The sequence below is a fragment of the Engystomops pustulosus genome, chromosome 8 (genome assembly GCF_040894005.1).
Source record: "Engystomops pustulosus chromosome 8, aEngPut4.maternal, whole genome shotgun sequence".
Lineage (NCBI taxonomy): Eukaryota > Metazoa > Chordata > Amphibia > Anura > Leptodactylidae > Engystomops > Engystomops pustulosus.
The window spans coordinates 89,440,207-89,464,602 of NC_092418.1; the positions used below are offsets into that span (position 1 = coordinate 89,440,207).

The 24,396-nt window shown below is 44.2% G+C and overlaps 1 protein-coding gene across 1 annotated transcript in view; it reads left to right on the forward strand.

Annotated features, from left to right (window-relative positions):
* Nucleotides 1–16,272: 16,272 nt before the first annotated feature.
* CHN1 (chimerin 1) overlaps nt 16,273–24,396 on the forward strand; it is a 63,350-nt gene continuing 55,226 nt past the window's right edge. The window contains exons 1-2 of the mRNA XM_072121672.1: nt 16,273–16,504; nt 16,603–16,693. Of these exons, the coding sequence (XP_071977773.1) occupies nt 16,675–16,693 (19 nt within the window). The 5' untranslated portion in view covers nt 16,273–16,504; nt 16,603–16,674. The remainder of the gene's footprint in view (nt 16,505–16,602; nt 16,694–24,396) is intronic.

A 24,396-nucleotide genomic window follows, 5' to 3' on the forward strand; every position in this document is an offset into this window, starting at 1 on the left:
GCATTAAAAGTTCAGAAACTAAAACAGTCTCCTGTCCCTAAAATATTCCCTAGTTTAACATCCTAAACAGCCCCCTGATGATTATTTTACATAAACCTCATCAACACTCTATGGATTCATTAGATAAAGCCCCTCTCATTCCCATGGATTCCTTACATACAGCCTTATGTGGGCCCCCCAGCAGCTCTGGGCCCCGGCACTTGCCTAGGTATGAGTATTGAGATGGGAAGAAAAGGATATTAGCTCTTCTCATAGACAGATACTTTTAATTCTTTCGTCTCACAACACGATGAAGTGACTTGCCTATATAGCTCCTTCTTAAGAGTTTTCCAGGACAGGGGCAGGCCCAAGCATCCATGAGTGTGCTGTTTGATATGATAAACTAGGGAATATTTTAGGGAACAGGAGACTGTTAGTTTTAGTTTCTGAATTTTTAATGCCATCACATGAATTCACTGCAAAGGGGCCCGCTGAGGCTCCATTGACCAGGGGCCTACTGAAACCTGGAGCTGACCTTGGTCATTGGTCCTCTGTTCCCTGGCATGGGCCGGTGGGGGAGTACACTTTTTATGTTTTTATATAGCATGCTAGAGGCATTGGTCCCATCACAGTCTTATCAACTCTTGCCCTGTCTAGTGAGGCAGCCACCAAGTCCAAGCATCTACGAGAACCATTGAAACGCTTTACAGCCAGCATCCCTGGTGGTCTAGGGTAGTATTGTGGTAAGCTAGCGTCCAAATTTTGCAAACCGATAAATATCTGTTGAGGTCCTCACCTGTGCAGTCACATCAGCTGCTTCTTCTTGCCCTGCATTGATCAGAGTTCAGGCTTGAATCCCTTTTATAGTCACTTTATGTTTTTTCTTCTTCTTCTGTGCTATAATAAGAAAAAGCAAGTCTCACATTTCCAATTTCCTGCTCATTTTTCGGTACAGAATTTATATTGTAATCTGTTTTAATAGAAGAACTCAATCGAGCACTTCATACTGGGCTTGGATTTAATACCATAGTTTAGTGTTATGTGATGGCTTGTGTATTATTTTTCACCATTGCACTGAATGAGGTCATATACTTTATTTTAGTCTTCTATATTTCTTCAGTGTAAGCTCCAGAAAGTGAATTATATCTAGTGCCGGTCATAGAGTATACTGTATGTGCCCTGCCAAGAATGAGACCGTCTGTGGTCACTTAACACGAAGTATGACCCGATGGTCTGGCAGTAGGTCCGATATGATAACCGTTGCTGCTTTATCATTGCATTAGAAATCATCTTCCTAGCAGATAACAATGATTTGCTTAAAGTCCCCCATCCCTACTTACCTCATTGTCACACTCTAGGAGTCATCAAAGTGTCATAAAAATTTTAGCCGGATTGCATAAATCGATAGCGCAGATGATAAAAGTGAAATATGTAATATGATCTACTGTAGTTAAAGGTTTCTTTGTCCTGTTTCGGTCCCCCTTTCTTGCTGCTTTTAGCAATGTATAAATCAGCTTTTCCTCTAGTAACCACCCAGAGGTCATTTCAGATAATTTTCTTATTTTGTGTAGAAACGAGCTATAAAATTCCTCCAAGCAACAGTGAAAGTGACTGTATTCAGCCTGTATAGTGTTTGTCTATGCAGGCTGAATACAGTAAGGCTGCATTCACACTGCTGTTGTCCACCGTAGCGGACACCTGCAGCGCACGGGGAGAGGAGGAAGAGTTGAGCGCAGATCACCCCCGCCCCTCTCCATGGGAAGATATGGCGCACGGCACCGTACTACAGCAGAAGATAGGACATGTCCTATTTTTTCACGGGGTACGGAGCGGTACGGTGCAGCACGTGTTGGGCACCGTGCGCACATTGCCGTCTATGTGGGACGTATATACGTCCCCCATACAGCAGTGTGAATGTAGCCTTAGGGTTACAGTCTCCTTGGCCTCTGCCTCAGCTCTCCCTTATCTGTACTGTGTGTTTAACCCTCCTGTTCTATCCCTATACAACTCCTTCTCTTCTAACTGAACACATTGGGACACATTTACTTACCCGTCCGGAGGAGTTCACCTAAAGTGCATTGTCCGCCAATAATGCACTGTGCCGTAATTCACTAAGATTGTGCGCCCGATATCCCGCTCAGGTCCGACAAACACCCCCCCCCCCCCAAATTCTATTGCATGAAAGCAAACGCAGCTGCGCCACAATCCGACCACGTGCGACACAATCCCCTGTTACATATCTGTCACAGCCGCGCAATACCCGAAAACGTCGAAGAAAGTGCGGCCGCGGACCCTTAGTAAATAAGCCCCATTATCTCTCTATGGGCATCTATCATTATCAAGTTAAAAGTAAAAGGAGGGAGAAAAAAATCATATAGGCTGAATACAGACAGTCACTTTTATTGTTCAAAAATAAAGATAAAGAAGCTTTTCTTATGGAAAAAAATACTACAGGCGGTCCCCTACTTAAGAACACTCGACTTACAGACGACCCCTAGTTACAAACGGACCTCTGGATGTTGGTTATTTACTGTACTTTAGTCCTAGGCTACAATAATCAGGTATCTGTAATGAAGCTTTAGTGTTAATCCTGATTCTTATGACAACCCAACATTTTTAAAATCCAGTTGTCACAGAGACCAAAAAAATTCTGGCTGGGGGTTACAATGATAAAATATACAGTTCTGACTTGCATACAAATTCAACTTAAGAACAAACCTACAGACCCTATCTTGTATGTAACCCGGGGACTGCCTGTATTTATACTTTACTAAAGATAAAAAAAAATGTTAGCATTAAAGTGACTGCCTGTATTCGCCCTATATAGTGTATGTCTATGCAGGCTGAATACAGTTTTCAGCTCTAAGGGTTACAGCCTCCTTAAACCTGGCCTTGGCTATTATCTCTACTGAGTGTTTTAACCCTATTCTAACCTCCCTTTACTTTCTCTGTCCATATTTCTATCAACACCTTATCTCCCTACTTACCTCTCTTACTTTTTACTTTTATGCAGATAAGGAGGGAAGCCAATAGGGAAACAAGGTGTTGTGTTAGAAGACAAACTGAGAAATATGGGCAGAGGAAGGACAGGAAGGTTGGATTAGGGAGGTGGAACCCTTCCAGCCGCCGTCTGTATGCAGCCTGCATAGGCACACACTATAAAGACTGGATTCAGACATTTTTAATTGCCAAAGAAAGACCTAAAACCTTTCTCTGGCTGGGGGATCTTAAAGGAAACCTATAAACAATCTGACAGCTACTACACAATACAATAGTTCTTTCTAATGTGGGAGCCTACGTTTCAGAGAATATAGAATTTTAAAAATGTCCACTGGAGAGATCATCTTAGGCTTTACATTACATATCAAGAAGGCGGAGCAGAACTTATAATAGATGTACATTGGTAAATTACCTAATATCCTGCCCCCCACACATATACACATATGTAAAGTAGCCAACCCCTTTAAGTGATACATATATTTTAGTTACAATACTGCATTAAGAAATACTGAGTCGTTAGAGATATAACAGAGGTTTTGACAATTTCAGTCCTCTTCCCCAAACTTGTTGATAAAAGTGGGTAACAATACTTCAGTGGGCACTGATGCAAATTTTTCAATTGGGGCCCCATATACCTAAACTCTCGCTGCCACCTCTTTCCATACATTACCCTTGAGGATACACATGTATGCTATATTCATTATATATTGTCCAGCAAAATCCCCCTTAGTAATATATTATCCAACAACCCCTCTCATCGTTGAACTGTCCAGCAGCAGCCTCCCCTCAGTAATGAAATGTCCAGCAACATTCTCTCTTTAATAAAATATACAGCAGCCTCCCTGCAGTAATGAAATGTCTAGCAACCTTCTCTCTTTGATGAAATATCCAGCAACCTCCCCACAGTAATAAAATGTCTAGTAGCATTTAAAGTCAAAATGTAACAAGATTATATATTTAATATATATCCATACATAAGAAGGCGCCTGAAAGATTAGAATATTCATTTCAATTGCATAATACAGGCGGCCTACTTAAGAACACTCGACTTACATACGACCCCTAGTTACAAACGGCCCTCTGGATATTGGTAATTTACTGTACTTTAGTCCTAGGCTACAATAATCAGCTGTAACATTATTACAGGTGTCTGTAATGAAGCTTTAGTGTTAATCCTGGTTCTTATGACAACCCAACATTTTTAAAATCAAATTGTCACAGAGACCAAAAAAGTTCTGTCTGGGATTACAATGATAAAATATACAGTTCCGACTTACATACAAATTCAACTTAAGAAGAAACCTACAGACCCTATCTTGTATGTAACCCGGGGACTGCCTGTATAGACCATTTTGCTTTTGAAAACTTTGTGGGTTACAGGGGGCATGAAGAAAATGGCAGTCATTCACATTGGAAGAGATGTGTAAACATGTTGCTCCTTAGACCAGTGCAGAGTAGAACTTGACAAGTCTTAAAGAGGACCTGTCACCCATAATTTCAGCACTAGGAGCAGTTTACTAAAGTAAACAAACGTTGCAGTGTCAGAAGGATAGCATTACCGGCAAGCCCTGGTAACGCTATCTAACACTGCATCGGGGTACAATGTAATCGGACCGCTCGCAAAGCTGTCCGATGTATTAATGCGGCAGTCACCGCCCCTAGCCACGCCCCAACTCATCAATACGACGGAGCGCTTTGCGAGTGGTCCGATGATTACATTGTACCCCACTGCAGTGTTTGATAGCGTTACCGGAGGTTTCTGGTAATGCTATCCTTCTAACACTGCGGCGTTTGTTTAAGCACAAGGGGCTGCTTACTTTAGTAAGCAGCTCCTAGTGCCGAAATTATGGGTGACAGGTCCTCTTTAAGCTGCACCATATCAATCCTTGTGTCTGATGCTGGATGATTAATTTGGTGCAGTATAAGGGCGGTTTCACATAGGTGTTTTTTCATATCAGTGATTTTTCACTGAACCCATTTTGGGGCTTTTTCACACTTCAGTTTTTTTTTTTTCACTGATCAGTTGTTGTCAGTGAACTCAAAAAGAGCAGGATCTAAGCTGATCAATGGAAAAACTGAAGTGTGAAAAAGCCCATTGAAAAGAATGGTTCAGTAAGAAATCACTGAAACCAGGAAGAGAAAACCTGTGAAACCACCATAAGACTGGTGGGTCCAGTTTGCAGCACCACAATAACAAATATTTTTAATGCATTTCCCCCATTGAACCTGCCAGTATTTTACATTGATCCATGATGAAAGCTTTTTGATACCTGCTATAAAATCAGCTGATGAATTATTGATGTTCTGGTCCTTCCTTTTCTTGGTTGTACGTGCAGTGCCCCCACCAGTAATAAGCACAAACACTCTACAATTGGGATCTCTAAAGCATGCAAATCCCACCAGCCGCTCTACAGGCATTACATAGGGAACTATGTTTATAGTTTTTATATATTGGCCATTAGAATTGAATAATCACTATTTGAAAGATGATGACCAATAGTGAAAAGTTTTATATTGTACAATGATTTGATTTACTTTATGGCTGTAGATTTATTTTATAGAGAAAATAGAATTGATGTTCTGATATGTAATGGAATGTCAGGTGGATTCTGTGTGCTTGTGCATCATGCCATCTAGTGGACACAAAGACAAATTGCAAGTTGTTTTTTTTTTTTTTTTTTTTTTTTTGAGGCTTATGCTTAAAATAAAAAAGTATACATTTTTATTTCTTTTCCAATAGTAACTAAACCTTTAAATATTTTTTTTTATATTCCAGAAATGAATAGAGGAGTATTAAACTTTGTAATGTACTTCATTAAAGAAAATCTATCATGAAAATCCAAACTTACTCATCCGGGTACTGTGACTGTTAATTTTCTTAAATTTGTTATCCATGGCCTCCTTCCTTCTAAAATTAACTTTTAAAATTATGCTAGAGAGTCTAAGGGGCTCTGGGGAGTGATTCCGGAGCCCCTTAGTAATGTATTTTCAATTGTTGTTACAATGAGCAGAACATGTCTCCTCCTCCTTCTGCCTTTGTAATCAAGCAGCAGCAGGAAGTGCAGGGGCAGGGGAGACCTCCTCTGCTCATTGTAACACCCTACAGAACTGAGGGGCTCTGGTAACACCCAGAGCCCTTCAGGGTAATTGGCATAATTGGTAAACTTTGTTTTAGAAGGAAGAAGGCCATGGATAACAGATATAAGAAGATTACCACAGTCAGGGTGCCTGGATCTATGAGTAAGTGTCCCTGGTTTATCATGATGGATTTTGATGGTAGATTATCTTTAAAGGACATCTACCGCCAGCAGGGTCGGCTCCAGGTATCAGTAGGCCCCTGGGTGACTGAGCCTCAGTGGGCTCCTTTGCAGTGAACTCATTTGGCGGCATTAAAAATTCAGAAACTATTCCCTAGTTTATCATCCCAAACAGCCCCCTCATGGTACTTTATATGAAGCCCTCCTTAGCCCCTATGGATTTATTATATACAGCCCCCTTCACCCCCTATGGATTCCTTATGTACAGCCTTATGTGGGTCCCCCAGCAGACATGGGCCCTGGCACTTGCCCATGTATACCCCGTGCTGGCGCCAGGCCTGACCACCAGGATGAAGGATTGTAAACCAAGTACACTGACATCCTGGTGTGTGTCCCCTTCTTTCAGCTTCTTATGCCCTCGTTTTTTTTTTTTTTAAAGCTTTTAAAATTATGCAAATGAGCTTGAGTTGCTCTGAGCTCCATAGGTTTTTATGGAGACTGGAGCCCCTCATTTTATATAATTTTTAATGCCTGTTTTCTTAAAAACAAGGGCATAAGAAGCTTAAAGAAGAGGGGATCCTCCCAGAGAGGGTAAACAACAGTATGTCTGTGTTCTTGGTTTATAATCCTTGATCCTGGTGGTAGAGAGTATTTAACTTGAATATTCAGCCCCCTTTAACACAACTTTTCCCATTTTTGCATTTCTGTTTCTTAGACCCTACCATCGAAAAGCCATAACTTTATTCTATTTTTCCTTTTACAGAGATTTATGAGGATCTGTTATCTTCCAGACACATTGTACCATCTTAAAGACACCATTTAATATTTTATGAAACGTATTGGGATGCAGCGAAATTGGGAAAACACCCACCTTGCACAATTGTCGCCGGTGATCCACAAACCACTCACAGTACATTTTAGATGCATCTATTCATGGGATTAGAGCCACCTTTATCCTAAAAATACTTCAGTTGATGTCCTTTGTTATAATGATGGATGCAGGGAGCTGCAGTATGCAGCCAAGCTACCCCACCTCCTCACTGATGCTGACAATGCTTACTTGGCTGAAGAGAATTCCTGATGGAGGGGTGAGAGAGCCACACAAAGCCAGAATGACTCCAATCCCCCTCTTTGTTGAGGGAGTGGTTAATGATGTAGCAGGGCCCATTAACACAAAGCCACTTTCTCTGCTCAGGAATTCTCTTCAGGATCATAAAGGAGTACAGGGTAGCGTGACTGTACACTGCAACTCCGCACCTCCATGCTTGGAACAGAGGACATCAATAAAGGTCTTTTTTTGAAGAATGCTCTAAACCCATGGATAAAGACATCTAAAAGATACTGGGGCACAGTTACTTACAGTGCTGCAGGAGTTCACCAAATTGTCCAACTATAATGCACTGTGCTGCAATTCACTAAGATCGTGCGCCCAATATCCTGCATGTGTCGCTTCCCCGCTCAGGTCCCTGTTCACTATCTTTATAGTGGTGCATGTAGGTGCTAGGGCTTACGACACAATTTGAAAGTTAAATTCCCTGCTTAGTCCGAATCAGTCGGATCGTCTGATGGCCCACCCCCTGAATTGTCTTGCATTGAAGCCAGCGCAGCTGCGCTAAAAAAAGGTTTGTGACACATGTGCAAGCTGTTTTAGCCTAGAAAACGGTGCACAATCCTTCCCCCCCCCCCCCCCCCCCCAACCCTGTGCTGAAGTTTTTCTGCTTCCAAACAGTAATCAACTTCATTTTTAGGAACAACCACTAGGGGGAGCTCAATGTACAGAGATCTTTAAAATTTGTAACAGCCACAAAATGACTAAGTGATTAGACTGCAGTAGCTGAGGCAAATTTATGAAGAGACCAAGGTCTGACCCATGAAAAACAGACCATGCGCTGAAGGATTTCACAGACTAAAATAAAACTAATGAATCATATTCAGCAGTCCAGCTTATTCATGAGAGTCAGGCACAGTGTTTGACTGAGAGCCTGTATAATGAAAACCAGGTAGCTGTGTAGCTCTGTAGATGATGTCTGTGTCTAACATGTCTATGGGAAAAGAGAGCATGGCAGGCACTTGTGATGTCTGTCTCTCTCATGTGTATAAGAGAACACAGTGGGGCAGATTCTTCCAGTGATTCACTAAGGCAGTTCCTCCAACGTCCACCAGGTGTCGCTGCTGCACTGAAGTCCGCTGGAGTTCATGATCCATTGCCGGGTGAAGGTAAGCGCATGTCCAGCGACACTTTCTTTTTTTTTTTTGAATGCGGCGGTTTCTCCGAATCCGTAGAGTTTTCATGCGGCCACGCCCCCAATTTCCATCACGTGCATGCCGGCGCCGATGCGCCACAATCCGATCGCGTGCGCCAAAATCCCTGGGCAATACAGGGAAAATCGTTGCAAAACGGAAAAATTTGGTTAACCCATCGCAAAAACGCGAATCGGGCCCTTAGTAAATGACCCCCAGTATGTCAGACACTTGTGTAGATGAGTTCTGTGTCTCTCACATGTGTATAGGAGAACACAGCATGTAAGGTACTTGTGTAGCTCATGTCTGTGTCTCTCACATGTGTATAGGAGGAGAGAGGATGTCAGGTACTTGTGTAGATGAGGTCTGTGTCTCTCACATGTGTATAGGAGACCAGGCACATGTGTGTCTAATGTCTGTGTCTCTCATGTGTATAGGAGGAGAGAGCATGTCAGGTACTTGTGTAGCTGATGTCTGTGTCTCTCACATGTGTATAGGAGGAGAGAGCATGTCAGGTACTTGTGTAGCAGATGTCTGTGTCTCTCACATGTGTATAGGCGAAGAGAGCGTGTCAGGTATTTGTGTAGTTGATGTCTGTGCCCCACCCAGGCATCAGATAAAGCACAAGCACTAGCAATGCTTTACTATACATTGCATACAGACATGTGCAGGGGGAGGAGAGGGGAGGGGTAACAGGGGTGACATCACTTTCTCTCTCCATGTGCCCAAGCTAATTTGCATAATAAAAAATATGATTTTAGAATGATTAGTATATGCATTGACTACATAAAGGCTGGGATGGAATCCTTGTCAGCTGCTCCAAGAGGCAATGGTGACAGGATTCATTAAATAGACCTGATAACAAGTGTCCTTTTAAGGAGGCTTGTTTACAAGGTAGCCAAGAGCCAATGTTTTCCTTATTCCATCCCAGAATCCCCTAGTGGAGCATCAATGGCAGTAATTCTCTACATGCCTTGTAAGGAGGCATTAATTGGCAAAGTCTCTGTAAGAAACTCTGCCTTCCGACCACAAAAAGTCTCATCTCTGGTTCCGAGAAATAGAATGAGATAATGCATTTGGTGCTGCATACAAGTCTGCCATCTCGTGTTCAGAATTGGGAAATGCAAATCCTGTAAGCAATGCATTAGTTGGTGTGTGACTAGTAAATTTACCATGGTTTAACATAATCCCCAGGGTGTAGGTAGTTATAACCAGTACACTTCATCCCTATACAGAATTATCTGAAGGAAAAAATCTACACTACAGTTTATTTGCATCTTACAGTAAGATTTGTTCTATTCTCAGTAAAAGGAAATGACGCACATATATAACTTCTCTCTGAAAGAGACTCAGAAAGCGAGGGTTAAATTTAACACATTTAGCACATTAAAAACAAGTCCATTTAAAACAGCTGTTTGAATGGATATATCAAAAAATATTGCTTAAATACTTTAAAGGAACTACCATTAAAGTCACGCATGATAAACCACTTCCTCATAGATCCAGACACCGTGACTGTGGTAATCTTCTTATATTTATTATCCATGGTCTAATTCCTTCTAAAATTAACTTATAAAATTATTCCAACGCGTCGGAAAGGCTATTGGGGCATTAACAGAGCCTCTCCATGCTCTGGCTTCACTGACTGTTACACTGTCTCACTGAAACCCCTTCTCCCTCAACACTTTCCCCTCCCTCTGCCTCATGTAATCTCACTGTAGCAGATGAAGTGTCAGCACACAGAGGGAGGGGGGAAGTGCTACTGCACAGTGTAACAGCCTGTAAATCTTCAGCAAGGAGGGGCTCTGGTAACACCATCAGGAGAACTTCTGGCTCATTTGTTGTCCAGGAGGCCATGGATAACAAATATAAGAAGATTACCACAGTTATGGTGCCCAGATCCCTAGTTTATAATGCTTGATTTTAACAGTAGATTTTCTTTAAAGAACCAGATATAGAGTTTTTTTTTATCAGTATTCTACAAGTAGACATAGCTCATAATCCACCATGTTCTAAAATGTATCATCTCCTAATTACACAAAAGAATACTGTATGATGTGTTCCTTGCTGTGATTGTCAGGACAAGCCTTTCAGTCTTTCAAGAAGAGACATTTTGAAGAATGTTCCTTTACTTAAAGCTATTAAAATTTCTCAATGTTTCTCAACCTGTGGTATGCGTACCCTAAGGATACACAGTTAACCATTGGTGCACTGTTGGCCACAGTCCATTCAAATCTGTGAAAGGAAAAAAACTAAATCCTATAAATTCAATAACTTTCTCCTTTAGTGGTGTCATTACTAACCTATACTCACGATTTGTCAAGCTTAAGAGAGGAAAATCTGGAAGTCCATATACTCAGTGGGGGACATTTATCAGTAGTTGTATACCAATTTTTTGCATACAATCCCTGAAATAATCACAAAGCCTTGTAAAACGCCAGTAATTGCAATTACATTCTCCTTTAAGTCCTCTGCATGCCATGTAGGCATGGAGGGAGAGGCAGACGGTGGACCCCATCTTGACAGAAAACAAACAGAAATGTAGATAATTTTGGTAATTTGTTAAATAAGAAAAAAACTGAAATATCACATGGTCATAAGTATTCAGACCCTTTGCTGTGACACTTATATTTAACTCATTAAACATGCTGTCCATTTCCTTCTGATCCTCCTTGAGATGGTTCTACTCCTTCATTGGATTACAGCTGTGTTTAATTAAACTGATTGGACTGGATTAGGAAAGGCACACACCTTTCTATATAAGACCTCAAAGTTCACAGTGCCTGTCAGAGCACATGAGAATCATTAGGTCTAAAGAACTGCCCAAGGAGCTCAGAGACAGAATTGTGGCAAGGCACAGATCTGGCCAAGGATACAAAAGAATTGTTGCTGCACTTACGGTTCTTAAGAGCACAGTGGCCTCAATAATCCGTAAATGGACAACTACAACTCTTCCTCAACCGGGCCAACCAGCCAAACTAAGAATTTGTGGAAGAAGAGCATTGGTGAGATAGCTAAAGAAGAACCCCAAAATCACTGCGGCTGAGCTTCAGAAATGCAGTAGGGAGATGGGAGAAATTTCCACAAAGTCGCCTATCACTGCAGCCTCTGCTGACGAAAACCTCTCATCAGTTCAAGACATATAAAAGCCGCATTCAGTGTGCAAGACATAAGGAGGACTCCGACTATGAGAAATAAGATTCTCTGGTCTGATGAGACAAAAATCTAACTTTTTAGTGTTAATTCTACGCCATATGTGTGGAGAAAACCAGGAACTGCTCATAACCTCCCAAATACAATCCCAACAATGACACATGGTGGTGGACGTATCATGCTATGGGGGCAGAGACAGGACCACAGGTTGTAATTGAAGAAAAGATGAATGAGGCCAAGTACAGAGATACCCTGGATGAAAACCTCTTCCAGAGTGCTCTGGACCTCAGACTGGGCCGAAGGCTCACCTACTAACAAGACAATGACCCTAAGCACACAGCTAAAATAACAAAGCAGTGTCTTCAGAACAACTATGTGACCATTTATTACTGGCCCTGCCAGAACCTGGACCTAAACCTAATGGTGAGTGAAAAATGGCCTCCACCAACGTTCACCATCCAACCTGAGGGGACTGAGGAGGATCTGCAAGGAGGAGGCAGAGGATCCCCAAATCCAGGTGTGAAAAACTTGTTGCATCTTCCCAAGACTCATGCCTGCATCAGCTCCAAATCTGCTTCTACTCAATACTGAGCACAGGGGCTGAATACTTATGTCCTTGTGATATTTCAGTTTTTCTTGTTTAATAAATTAGCAAAAATATCTACATTTCTTTTTTAGTGAAGATGTAGTGCAGAGTGTACATTAATGAGCAAAAAAGAACTTTTTGTGATTTCACCAATTGGCTGAAATGAAACAGAGTGACAAATTAAAAAGGGTCTGAATACCTGTTGAACACAAGAGTCACTGAGAAGCACATAATGTGCATGGATGGGTCCATTGAAATGAATGGGTCAGTACATCATAAGCAAAAAAATCCAACCTGTACAAGGACTAAAGTAATGTTCATGTTGCCTTATGCTGTAGGAAGCTTCATTTCCAGGTTTCTAGTTTTAATCTGTATTAGATTTCCTCTCCAATTCCTACAGAGAACCCACACCCACCATTGTGCGCTGCTCAGAAATACTCTGTCATTTCAAACAGAACAAAAAAAAAAAAATTCTAAAGATGTTATTATAATCTTTACAGACCTTAAATACAGTCTTTTTGGCACTGGTCACTCGTGCAGGGATTTTTCCTGGAATAGTTACCTCCCTTCCTTACAGACCAGACCAGCTTTTCATATGGCCACTAAAACCTGTAACTGTATATAGGAGCAGCACAGGATCATCTTCCAGCAATTACAGCAGATGTGTCAGAGAAAGTACAGAGCTGGAAATGTATAAAACGTCATAGCGTTGTAGTATGGATAACATGACCTGCAGGGATTCATCAATGGAACGATTACAGCACTTACTTTATTACATAAAATCTTTACTTTCAGTTGAATTTCCAAAAATTAATGATAAATTATAGATGATACAGGCAGGTGACGTTCAAGATAGGGTTTGTTCTTAAGTTTAATTTGTATGTTAGTCGAAACTGTCAACTTTATAATTGTAGATCCATACAAAATTTTATATAGTCTGGGACTATATTAAAGCATCCAGAGAGCTTCACCAGAGGTCACAATGGGAAGAGGAGTCCGTCTTTAACTATGGGTCGTCTGTAAGTCAGGTGTCCTTAAGTAGGACCATCAGAATAACTCTCTGCTCTTTATTTCATTTACAATAAAAAATAATATATAGGAGATATAAAGTAGTTGTCAAAAATTAATGCACATATTTTTTACTTAAAGGCTGCTGCACACTATCAATGATACAGAAGCCTTATAGTGTAGGGAATTTATCAAAATCTCATATACTGTGGTGAAAAACCACTGCAAACAGATTTTTGTGCCGTATTTATGATCTGCAGCCAGGGAGAGGTAGGGCCCAAAGCAGACTTCCCCCTTAAAATAATATACCGACATGTGAGTTACAATCAAACACAGTATATGCACACCATGTATACATACATACAGCATATAAAGCTATGCATCATATAATAATTCCTTTATTTATATAGTGCACACAGATCATATACACATAAATACAACATATACACATCACATATACAAACACATATACAAATACCGTACATACACAACCAAAACACAGATGCTGGGGCCCCCTCACACTGCAGGCCCCATAGCAGCTGCAGCTACACCCCTGTCTGCAGCATGTAATTTGTTTGCTCTGGATCCCAGTGTGGAATTCAACTTTTGCAACACAATGGGGCAGATTTACTTACCCGGTTCATTCGCCATCCAGCGGCGCATTCTTTGCGGTGGATTCGGGTCTCCCGGCGATTCACTAAGGCAGTTCCTCCGATGTTCGCCAGGTGTCGCTGCTGCGCTGAAGTCCGCCGAGGCCCGCCGGAGTCCACGATGCTATACTTGGAGAAGGTTAGCGCGTGTCCCGCGACACTTTTTTTTTAAAATGCGGTTTTTCCGAATCCGTCGGGTTTTCGTTCTGCCATGCCCCCACGATTTCCGTCGCGTGCATGCCGGCGCCGATGCGCCACAATCCGATCGCGTGCACCAAAATCCCGGGGCAATACAGGGAAAATCGTCGCAAAACGGAAACATTTGCGTAACCCGCCGGTAGAACGCGATTCGGGCCCTTAGTAAATGACCCCCAATGGTTGAACTATGCTCCCCCTCCCCAAGCAAAAATCACAGCATGAAACTGAATCAGTAACCGGAAAATTTTGGTTGTTTTCTGATGCACACAGAATGGCTGTGGAATAACTGCTGGGGTAAATAATAATAATTCTTTATTAATATAGCGCACACAGATTACACAGCGCTGCACCGAGTTTGCCAAATCAGTCCCTGTTTCCATGGGGCTCACAATCTAATCAACCTACCAGTATGTTTTGGAGTGTGGGAGGAAACTGGAGAACCTGGAGGAAACACAATGTAACCTCAGCATGTGATTAAGGCTGAAGCCTTTGGAATGCTTCAAAAATGCATCAAAAAACGCTATGCAATGCATCATGTGAAAGCGCCTTTAGGGTGCATTCACACGAAGCACTGCATTTTTTGATGTGTTTTTGATGCATTCCAAAAGTCTTTGGAATGCGTCAAAAACGTATAAAAATAAGGTGACACAATGCATAGTAATGAAAGCGCCCTCAGGGTTAGGCCTCATTGTGTGCTTCACCTGGGCCAGAAGCACACAGCCAAGTGTAGAAGGGGAAGAGTATGTGCTCCTCAACCGTCTGCTGTCCATGTTTGTTGTTGTTTCTGTTGTTGTTTGTCCCAAATCTTATGAGGCGTGAAATGGTGTGCTCCACCCATTGAGATGTGGTTGGTCACCATAGCTCCCAACTGTCCCAGATTCGGCAGGACAGTCAGTCCCAGTTTTTGGATGCTGTCCCACCATACTGTTTGGTTCAGAGAATGTCCTGGGCTACCCCTTACTTCCCTGGGTTTACCCTCCTCCTGGTCCTTGCCCCAACATACCAGTTCTGCAGAGCAGGGACCAGGAGGTGGAATCAGCTCCTGCTGCCTCCACACGTTTCTGCTATGCCCTATAGCATGAATGAACAGGATGATGAAGAACAGGAGGCTACACTATGAGAGGGATGAAGAACAGAAGGCCACTTTATAAGAGGGATGTAGGTCAGGAGGCCACTACATGAGAGGGATGGAGCTCAGGAGGACACTATATGAGAGGAATAGAGGTCAGGGGGCCACAATATGAGAGGGATGGAGGACAAGAGGTCACTATACGAGAGACATGGAGGAGGACAGGAGGCCACTATATAATGGGGATGGAGGTTAGGAGGTCACTATATAAGAGGGATGGAGGACAGGAGGCCACTATATGAGAGAGATGGTTGTCAGGAGTCCACTATTTAAGAGAAATGGAGGTAGACAGAAGGACACTATATGAAATGGAGAAAGGATGACCGATGGCTTAATTTGCTGATCAGTGGGGGTTGAGACCCCCGCAGATTGTGAAAACGAGGGTCGGACCCCTTGTCGCTTCTCAGACTAATGGAGCAGACGGCCGTGCATGACCGTTCTGCTCCATTAAACTCTATGGAGCTGACGGAGATCGCCGAGTTAGGGCCTAACTTTCCTTAGTGGGAAAACACTTTAAAGCGAAGGTATTGCATATGGGAAGGGTTGGAAGGGGGCTACGACCTTATAATATGTGGGGGCAATTAAGGTCAGTATTATACTATGTTTGGTTGTGGGATAAATGGCTGAATAATGTGTGTGGATTAGGGGAAAGGGCAGGGGCCTTTTGTCCCTCTTTTCTTAGCCCAAAAGTTGTGAGGTATGCCCGCCATGACTGGGTGTAATAGACCTCTATAGGGGGCAGTTACCTGACTATAATTTATGCGGACAGATCACGGCCCCCAATATTGTTGTGGGGCCTTAATCCCGGAAAGATTGCAGGGACTGTAAAACACTGTATATTCTTTTCATGTGTTTCTGACATCACAACGCTATAAGAAACTAATATAATAATAATTTTGTTTGAAAAAAAACCTAAAAGTAAGGTAAAAGCAAAAAAAATGTTATTTTTATTGCAACCAATCAAATCACTGCTTTCATTCCGCTAACCTGCACTGCGACTATATTAAGCTGTAACCTGATTGGCTGCTAGGTGTGCATGCATTACTTTCCATATGATATATACGTAAGGTTTGCAGTTATGATTTATTATACTATGATAATATATGTGATATCGTGATATAACCCAGGACATGTACATGACAGCTCAGTCACTGGGCGAGAGGTAGCGAGGATTTCCTGTTGCCAGGACTACGCCAGCCTGACCGCCGCCTCTGTGTGAGGGGGGGAGGCAGAGGCAAGATGGCGGCCGGGAGGCAGAGGGATGCGGCGTGACTGCGATCGTCTCCGCTCGTCCTGATAGCGAGTGAGTGCTGCTGCCTCCATGACACACACAGGCGGGAGGGTGCGAGCACCTGGACATGATGGAGGCTTCTGCTGCAATGTAACTTTTATCTCTTACAGTGATTTCCAGCACAACTTGAAGGATCTGCAGCAGCCCCAGGTCTCTGTGCAAGGACTCCCCAGGTCCTGACCATGGCCCTCACATTATTCGGTGAGTAGAGGATTGTATTGTGTCATTGTGATCCCTAATCCTGGATCCAAGGATCCTTCATCCATCCTTATCTATTGTTTCCTCTCCAGGCACTGCCTATGGGCGTGTGCAGCCCCTCTACCTAATTGTCTCATCCTTAATTATACCCCTATTAGGGTGATGCCACACATGGCGTTTTGAACTTGTTTTGAATTCGTTTTTTGGCACGTTTTTAAACAAGCTTTTTGCTTAAAAACGGGTTCAAAAGGCCATGTGTGGCATCACCCTTAATGGCCAGGTGTCCATTGTAATACGCGGTGTACCATATGGCGGCATGTTGTGGCCGATTTATCAATACATTAGACATATGTACCATCCCACATGGAACAATGATGCCGACGTAACAATTATTGTCCAATTTAAGACTATGGAGGCACGGCGCGGTTACACAGTGTTTCTTTTTTTGGGTAATATTGCATACAAGTATGATGAAACCCATGCGCTAAAAGCCTTAACATGACTTTATTTGTATAACAACTCGGTGACTGTCACTAAATTGTGTCCAATGGTTGATAGAAATGTTATATTTTTTGCAAAGTCTCACTGGATACTTTTTTTTTTTTTAGGTTACTGTTTGACATATTATTACTGTTCACATTTTTTTTTACTAAAAATAATAGGGGAAATAACATTTCTCTGCTTTAATCACATAAAGGAAATGGAAATCTGATTCAAAAGTAGTCATCATAGTCGAGAAGTGATATATTCCTTTTGCTAGACACATTGGCAAAATTGTGGCCAACAGGAAAATTGTAGGGGGTGGGGAATTAAAGCTTCACCTCTCCTGTTAGATCCATGTGGGTAATTGTACATAGTCAGGGTCAGCAGTAGATTTTTCTCATGATATTACCTTAAAGGAAATCATCCATCATGATAAACCAGGGACACTTACTCATAGATCCAGGCACCGGGACTGTGGTAATCTTATATTTGTTATCCACGGCCTATTTTCTTCTAAAATCAGCTTTTAAAACTATGCTAATGAGCCTGAAAGGCTTGATACCAGAGCCCCTCTGTGCTGGAGATTCACATGCTTTTAGACTGTCTTGAACTTGCTGTGTTTCCTCTGCACTTCCAACTCCCTCGGTCTGATGTAATCTAATATAGTGGGAGGGGGAAGTGCTCAGCCACTGTAACAGACTGGGGCACATTTACTTACCCGGTCCTACAGAGTTCACGAGAGTGCATTGTCCTACAATAATGCACTCTGCACTAAGATCATGCGTCTTGCATGTGTCGCTTCCCCGCTCAGGTCCACCGGAGTTCACCTTCTTCTTCTCGGTGCATGTAAGTGCTTGATCTTGGAACACAATTTGAAAGTTAAATCCCACGCTTGGTCCAAATCAGTGGGATTGTCCGACTACCCCTCCCACCCCCGAATTCTGTCGCATGAAAGCCTGTGCCGCCACCCTTAGTAAAGTGTTTTAGGTCCTGTTCCATTTGGCGCTGCTCACCCTTCCCCTCTTCATAGGAAACGGCGCCCCATGGCCGAAAACACGGGGAAAGGTAGAGCGTGCTTCATCATAACGGTCATGTGAATACGGCCTTGGAGTAGAAATGAGCGGACCTGATGTTCCAGGCCAATCATAATCATGGCTAGTTGTTATGAGTGTGAATTTACTGGACTGACTATTCTACCGCAATACGTCTGGGTCAGCACCCAAACCACAATGTCTGGTCCGCTCATCTCTAGCCAAGAGCTGTGGGTGTTGCAGCTGCAATATTGACACTGAAATGGTGCATAGGGGCTAAAACAGATGAACCACAGTGCAGAGGATGGGACTCGCTGAACAGCTGGTTTACAGGGAACAGAGTAAGGGCATATTCACACTGCCCTGGTCAGGACTAGGTGCATCATAGTGATATATGGTACAAGGAGTCCCTGCTTCCCCGCATGATTATAATTTGGCGCCACTGTTTTGCAGGGAAGAAGGGACTCCTTGTATCATATATCACTATGATGCTCCTAGTTCTGATCATAGCAGTGTGAATATGCCCTTATTCTGTTCCCTGTAAAGCAGCTGCTCAATGAGAGAAGCTTCCTTATTGCACATAATAGACCCCAAGCTATGTGGCTTTATGTTGCTTTAGCTGCTGTATCATTAGGGGGTGGGAGTACAATTATTATCTGGCGCTGCTGACATTTGCATATGAATCGGGCTAATTGTGCATCCATGACACCTATTTTATTCAGGCCTAATGGACTGTCCTGTGTATGGACTAAATGCACTTTATTCGAGTGTAATATAAGAAGGGAACTGTATCTGTCCAGATGAATGGGATTCCATTTAGGGGTTAGAGATCAATGCACTAGCAGATGTCTACTGAGAGAGGGAACTACTCAATATAAAAGTCTATAACTGTGGCTCTCCACATGTATAAGAAGAGTTTTATCAAAATTAACATCTAGAAAAGCTTGGTAATATGTGAAGATATGGCTATTACAGTCCTCATGATGGTTGTCACTCAGCTTTCCTTGCTACAGAACCATAGACATGTCTGGTAGCAGAGTAATACACTTCCTAATGTCAGATTTTTTTTTGGGGGGGGGGGGGGGGTTTGAACCCCTACACAAGGTTGAGTATTTATCGGTTTTCCTAAAAATACTTTAAAAGGAACCTGATATTAGGAGAAAAGTCCCATAATATCATCTATTAAAAATTAAAAAAAAAAAAAAAAGATGTACCTATCATTTTCCAATTGTTTTCATTGGCTTTAAGAGTGACCTGTTGGGGCTTATTTACTAAGGGTCTGCAGATCGCACTTTCGTCAGATTTTATAAATTTTATGGATTCGCGCCGCTGTGACAGGTATTTAACTGGCGATTAGAGTCGCTCCCGATTGGATTGTGGCACAATAGCGCTGGCTTTCATGTGACAGAAATTGGGGGGGTGCACCGTCGGACAATCCGACTGATTCGGACTGAGTGCAGGATTTAAGATTAAAATTGTGTCCCAACCAATGCACTTACAAGCACCGGGAAGAAGATGATGAACTCCGGCGGACCTGAGCGGGATACATGCAGGATATCGGGCGCACAATCTTTGTGAATGGCGCTGGCGTGCATGATTGTTAGACACTCCATATTTCGGGAACTCCGTCAGCCGGGTAAGTAAATATTCCCCATTGTCTACAAAGTTTATTGGGGATATTACTGTGTAGACGTTTACCAATCTGCACCTATGTATTTTTGGTTCCAAAATAAGCATATTATGTCCAGATCCTACTCAGTTTTTATCACATTATTTTAGTCACGCCTTGGTAAAGCTGACATTGCATATAAAGTGAACCTAACCCATCAACAAAATTAGCTTAAAGGGCATCTACCACTAGTATTAAGGATTGTAAACTTAGCACACTGACATACTTGTGTGAGTACACTCTTTTTTTAGCGTTTTATGCCCTGGTTTTTACAAAAAAAGGCTTTAAAGTCTGAGGGCCTCCAGGCTCCTTTAACACCTATAGAGCCCAGAGCCCCTTAGGTTCATTTGCATAATTTTAAAAGCCTTTAAAAAAACAGGGCATAAAAATGTCAGTGTACTTGGTTTACAATCCTTCATCTTACAAAATAAACTTGACTATTTTGTGGGGGATTTGTATCATGTCTCCCATACACTGCACACAGAAAGCAGTGACTTATCTCACTCATGGGTCACATTATACATCGCATTAAAGAAATGGCCAACATTGATTTGAATAAAGCACTTGGGGTGAGATAGAAACCTACTTGGCTGTACCAGATTCTACCTTTACCCCTGTCTCTTTCCCCTGCCCTCTATTTTGAGTTTTTTAAGCTGCAGCACTTTGGGTTGACTTCTGCCTGTAAGTACCGTATATACTCGAGTATAAGCCGACCCGAGTATAAGCCGAGACCCCTAATTTTACCACCGAAAACTGGGAAAACCTATTGACTCAAGTATAAGCCGAGGGTGTAGTATTCAGCCAGCCCCCATGTAGTATACAGCCTGCCCCGCAGTAGTATACAGCTTGTCCCCTTGCAGTATACAGCTTGTCCCCTTGCAGTATACAGCCTGCCCCCAGTAGTATACAGCCTGCCCCCAGTAGTATACAGCCTGCCCCCAGTAGTATACAGCCTGCCCCCAGTAGTATACAGCCTGCCCCCAGTAGTATACAGCCTGCCCCCAGTAGTATACAGCCTGCCCCCAGTAGTATACAGCCTGCCCCCAGTAGTATACAGCCTGCCCCCAGTAGTATACAGCCTGCCCCCAGTAGTATACAGCCTGCCCCCAGTAGTATACAGCCTGCCCCCAGTAGTATACAGCCTGCCCCCAGTAGTATACAGCCTGCCCCCAGTAGTATACAGCCTGCCCCCAGTAGTATACAGCCTGCCCCCAGTAGTATACAGCCTGCCCCCAGTAGTATACAGCCTGCCCCCAGTAGTATACAGCCTGCCCCCAGTAGTATACAGCCTGCCCCCAGTAGTATACAGCCTGCCCCCAGTAGTATACAGCCTGCCCCCAGTAGTATACAGCCTGCCCCCAGTAGTATACAGCCTGCCCCCAGTAGTATACAGCCTGCCCCCAGTAGTATACAGCCTGCCCCCAGTAGTATACAGCCTGCCCCCAGTAGTATACAGCCTGCCCCCAGTAGTATACAGCCTGCCCCCAGTAGTATACAGCCTGCCCCCAGTAGTATACAGCCTGCCCCCAGTAGTATACAGCCTGCCCCCAGTAGTATACAGCCTGCCCCCAGTAGTATACAGCCTGCCCCCAGTAGTATACAGCCTGCCCCCAGTAGTATACAGCCTGCCCCCAGTAGTATACAGCCTGCCCCCAGTAGTATACAGCCTGCCCCCAGTAGTATACAGCCTGCCCCCAGTAGTATACAGCCTGCCCCCAGTAGTATACAGCCTGCCCCCAGTAGTATACAGCCTGCCCCCAGTAGTATACAGCCTGCCCCCAGTAGTATACAGCCTGCCCCCAGTAGTATACAGCCTGCCCCCAGTAGTATACAGCCTGCCCCCAGTAGTATACAGCCTGCCCCCAGTAGTATACAGCCTGCCCCCAGTAGTATACAGCCTGCCCCCAGTAGTATACAGCCTGCCCCCAGTAGTATACAGCCTGCCCCCAGTAGTATACAGCCTGCCCCCAGTAGTATACAGCCTGCCCCCAGTAGTATACAGCCTGCCCCCAGTAGTATACAGCCTGCCCCCAGTAGTATACAGCCTGCCCCCAGTAGTATACAGCCTGCCCCCAGTAGTATACAGCCTGCCCCCAGTAGTATACAGCCTGCCCCCAGTAGTATACAGCCTGCCCCCAGTAGTATACAGCCTGCCCCCAGTAGTATACAGCCTGCCCCCAGTAGTATACAGCCTGCCCCCAGTAGTATACAGCCTGCCCCCAGTAGTATACAGCCTGCCCCCAGTAGTATACAGCCTGCCCCCAGTAGTATACAGCCTGCCCCCAGTAGTATACAGCCTGCCCCCAGTAGTATACAGCCTGCCCCCAGTAGTATACAGCCTGCCCCCAGTAGTATACAGCCTGCCCCCAGTAGTATACAGCCTGCCCCCAGTAGTATACAGCCTGCCCCCAGTAGTATACAGCCTGCCCCCAGTAGTATACAGCCTGCCCCCAGTAGTATACAGCCTGCCCCCAGTAGTATACAGCCTGCCCCCAGTAGTATACAGCCTGCCCCCAGTAGTATACAGCCTGCCCCCAGTAGTATACAGCCTGCCCCCAGTAGTATACAGCCTGCCCCCAGTAGTATACAGCCTGCCCCCAGTAGTATACAGCCTGCCCCCAGTAGTATACAGCCTGCCCCCAGTAGTATACAGCCTGCCCCCAGTAGTATACAGCCTGCCCCCAGTAGTATACAGCCTGCCCCCAGTAGTATACAGCCTGCCCCCAGTAGTATACAGCCTGCCCCCAGTAGTATACAGCCTGCCCCCAGTAGTATACAGCCTGCCCCCAGTAGTATACAGCCTGCCCCCAGTAGTATACAGCCTGCCCCCAGTAGTATACAGCCTGCCCCCAGTAGTATACAGCCTGCCCCCAGTAGTATACAGCCTGCCCCCAGTAGTATACAGCCTGCCCCCAGTAGTATACAGCCTGCCCCCAGTAGTATACAGCCTGCCCCCAGTAGTATACAGCCTGCCCCCAGTAGTATACAGCCTGCCCCCAGTAGTATACAGCCTGCCCCCAGTAGTATACAGCCTGCCCCCAGTAGTATACAGCCTGCCCCCAGTAGTATACAGCCTGCCCCCAGTAGTATACAGCCTGCCCCCAGTAGTATACAGCCTGCCCCCAGTAGTATACAGCCTGCCCCCAGTAGTATACAGCCTGCCCCCAGTAGTATACAGCCTGCCCCCAGTAGTATACAGCCTGCCCCCAGTAGTATACAGCCTGCCCCCAGTAGTATACAGCCTGCCCCCAGTAGTATACAGCCTGCCCCCAGTAGTATACAGCCTGCCCCCAGTAGTATACAGCCTGCCCCCAGTAGTATACAGCCTGCCCCCAGTAGTATACAGCCTGCCCCCAGTAGTATACAGCCTGCCCCCAGTAGTATACAGCCTGCCCCCAGTAGTATACAGCCTGCCCCCAGTAGTATACAGCCTGCCCCCAGTAGTATACAGCCTGCCCCCAGTAGTATACAGCCTGCCCCCAGTAGTATACAGCCTGCCCCCAGTACTACACAGCACTGCCCCCAGTAGTATACAGCTTGTCCCCAGTAGTATACAGCAGCCCCTATACAGATAAAGAAATAAACATAATGCTCACCCTCCGTTGTCCCGTTGTCCCCGGCGGCTTCTTCACTCTTCTCTGGCCGGGAGATCGCGCCGGCCGTCTCACACTGTGATGCCGCGCTGTCGCCGCTGATGACGTCATCCGCGGCGACAGCGTCGCATCACAGTATGCGACGGCCGGCGCGATCTCCCGGCCAGAGAAGAGTGAAGAAGCCGCCGGGAGCCGCGATGGGGATCGGGAGCCGCCGGGAGCCACGAGGAACATCGGGAACACCGGAGGGTGAGTATTAATGTATTTATTTTTGTATCATTATGTATATGTATCATTGACTCGTGTATAAGCCGAGGCGAGGTTTTTCAGCACATTTTTTGTGCTGAAAATCTCGGCTTATACACGAGTATATACGGTAGTTACTTTCTAGTCCGGTACTAGATGATTTATTACGTAGTCTTTCACTTGGCAGTAAAGGAAGTCCCCGGGTTACATACGGGATAGGTTCTTTAGGTTTGTTCTCGACTTGAAAAGGTATGTTTTATAATTGTAACCTTTTTTTTTGCCCCAGTGACAATTGCATTTTTAAAATTTTTTGCTGTAATGGGACCAAGGATTATGAGTAAAACTTCATTACAGACATCTTACAGCTGATCATTGCAGTCTGGGACTATAGTAACATCCAGAGAGCTTCACCAGAGGTCACAGTGGGCAAACAGGTCTGTCTGTAAGTCGGGTGTCTTAAGTAGGGGACTGCCTGTCTATGGATGCATGGAGTTGCGTTTCCAGTAGAGAGTAGTTTAGTCTCATGATATTAGATGCTTTTTGTTGATACCCATTGAACGAGTTGTAGAGGATTTTTTCTGTCACCTAAGAATTTTTTTTCTTCCAATGAATCTAATTTTTTTTTACTTCAGCCAAACTTTCTGGTACATAAATCATCCCTATGGAGCCAAGGCGACATGTAAA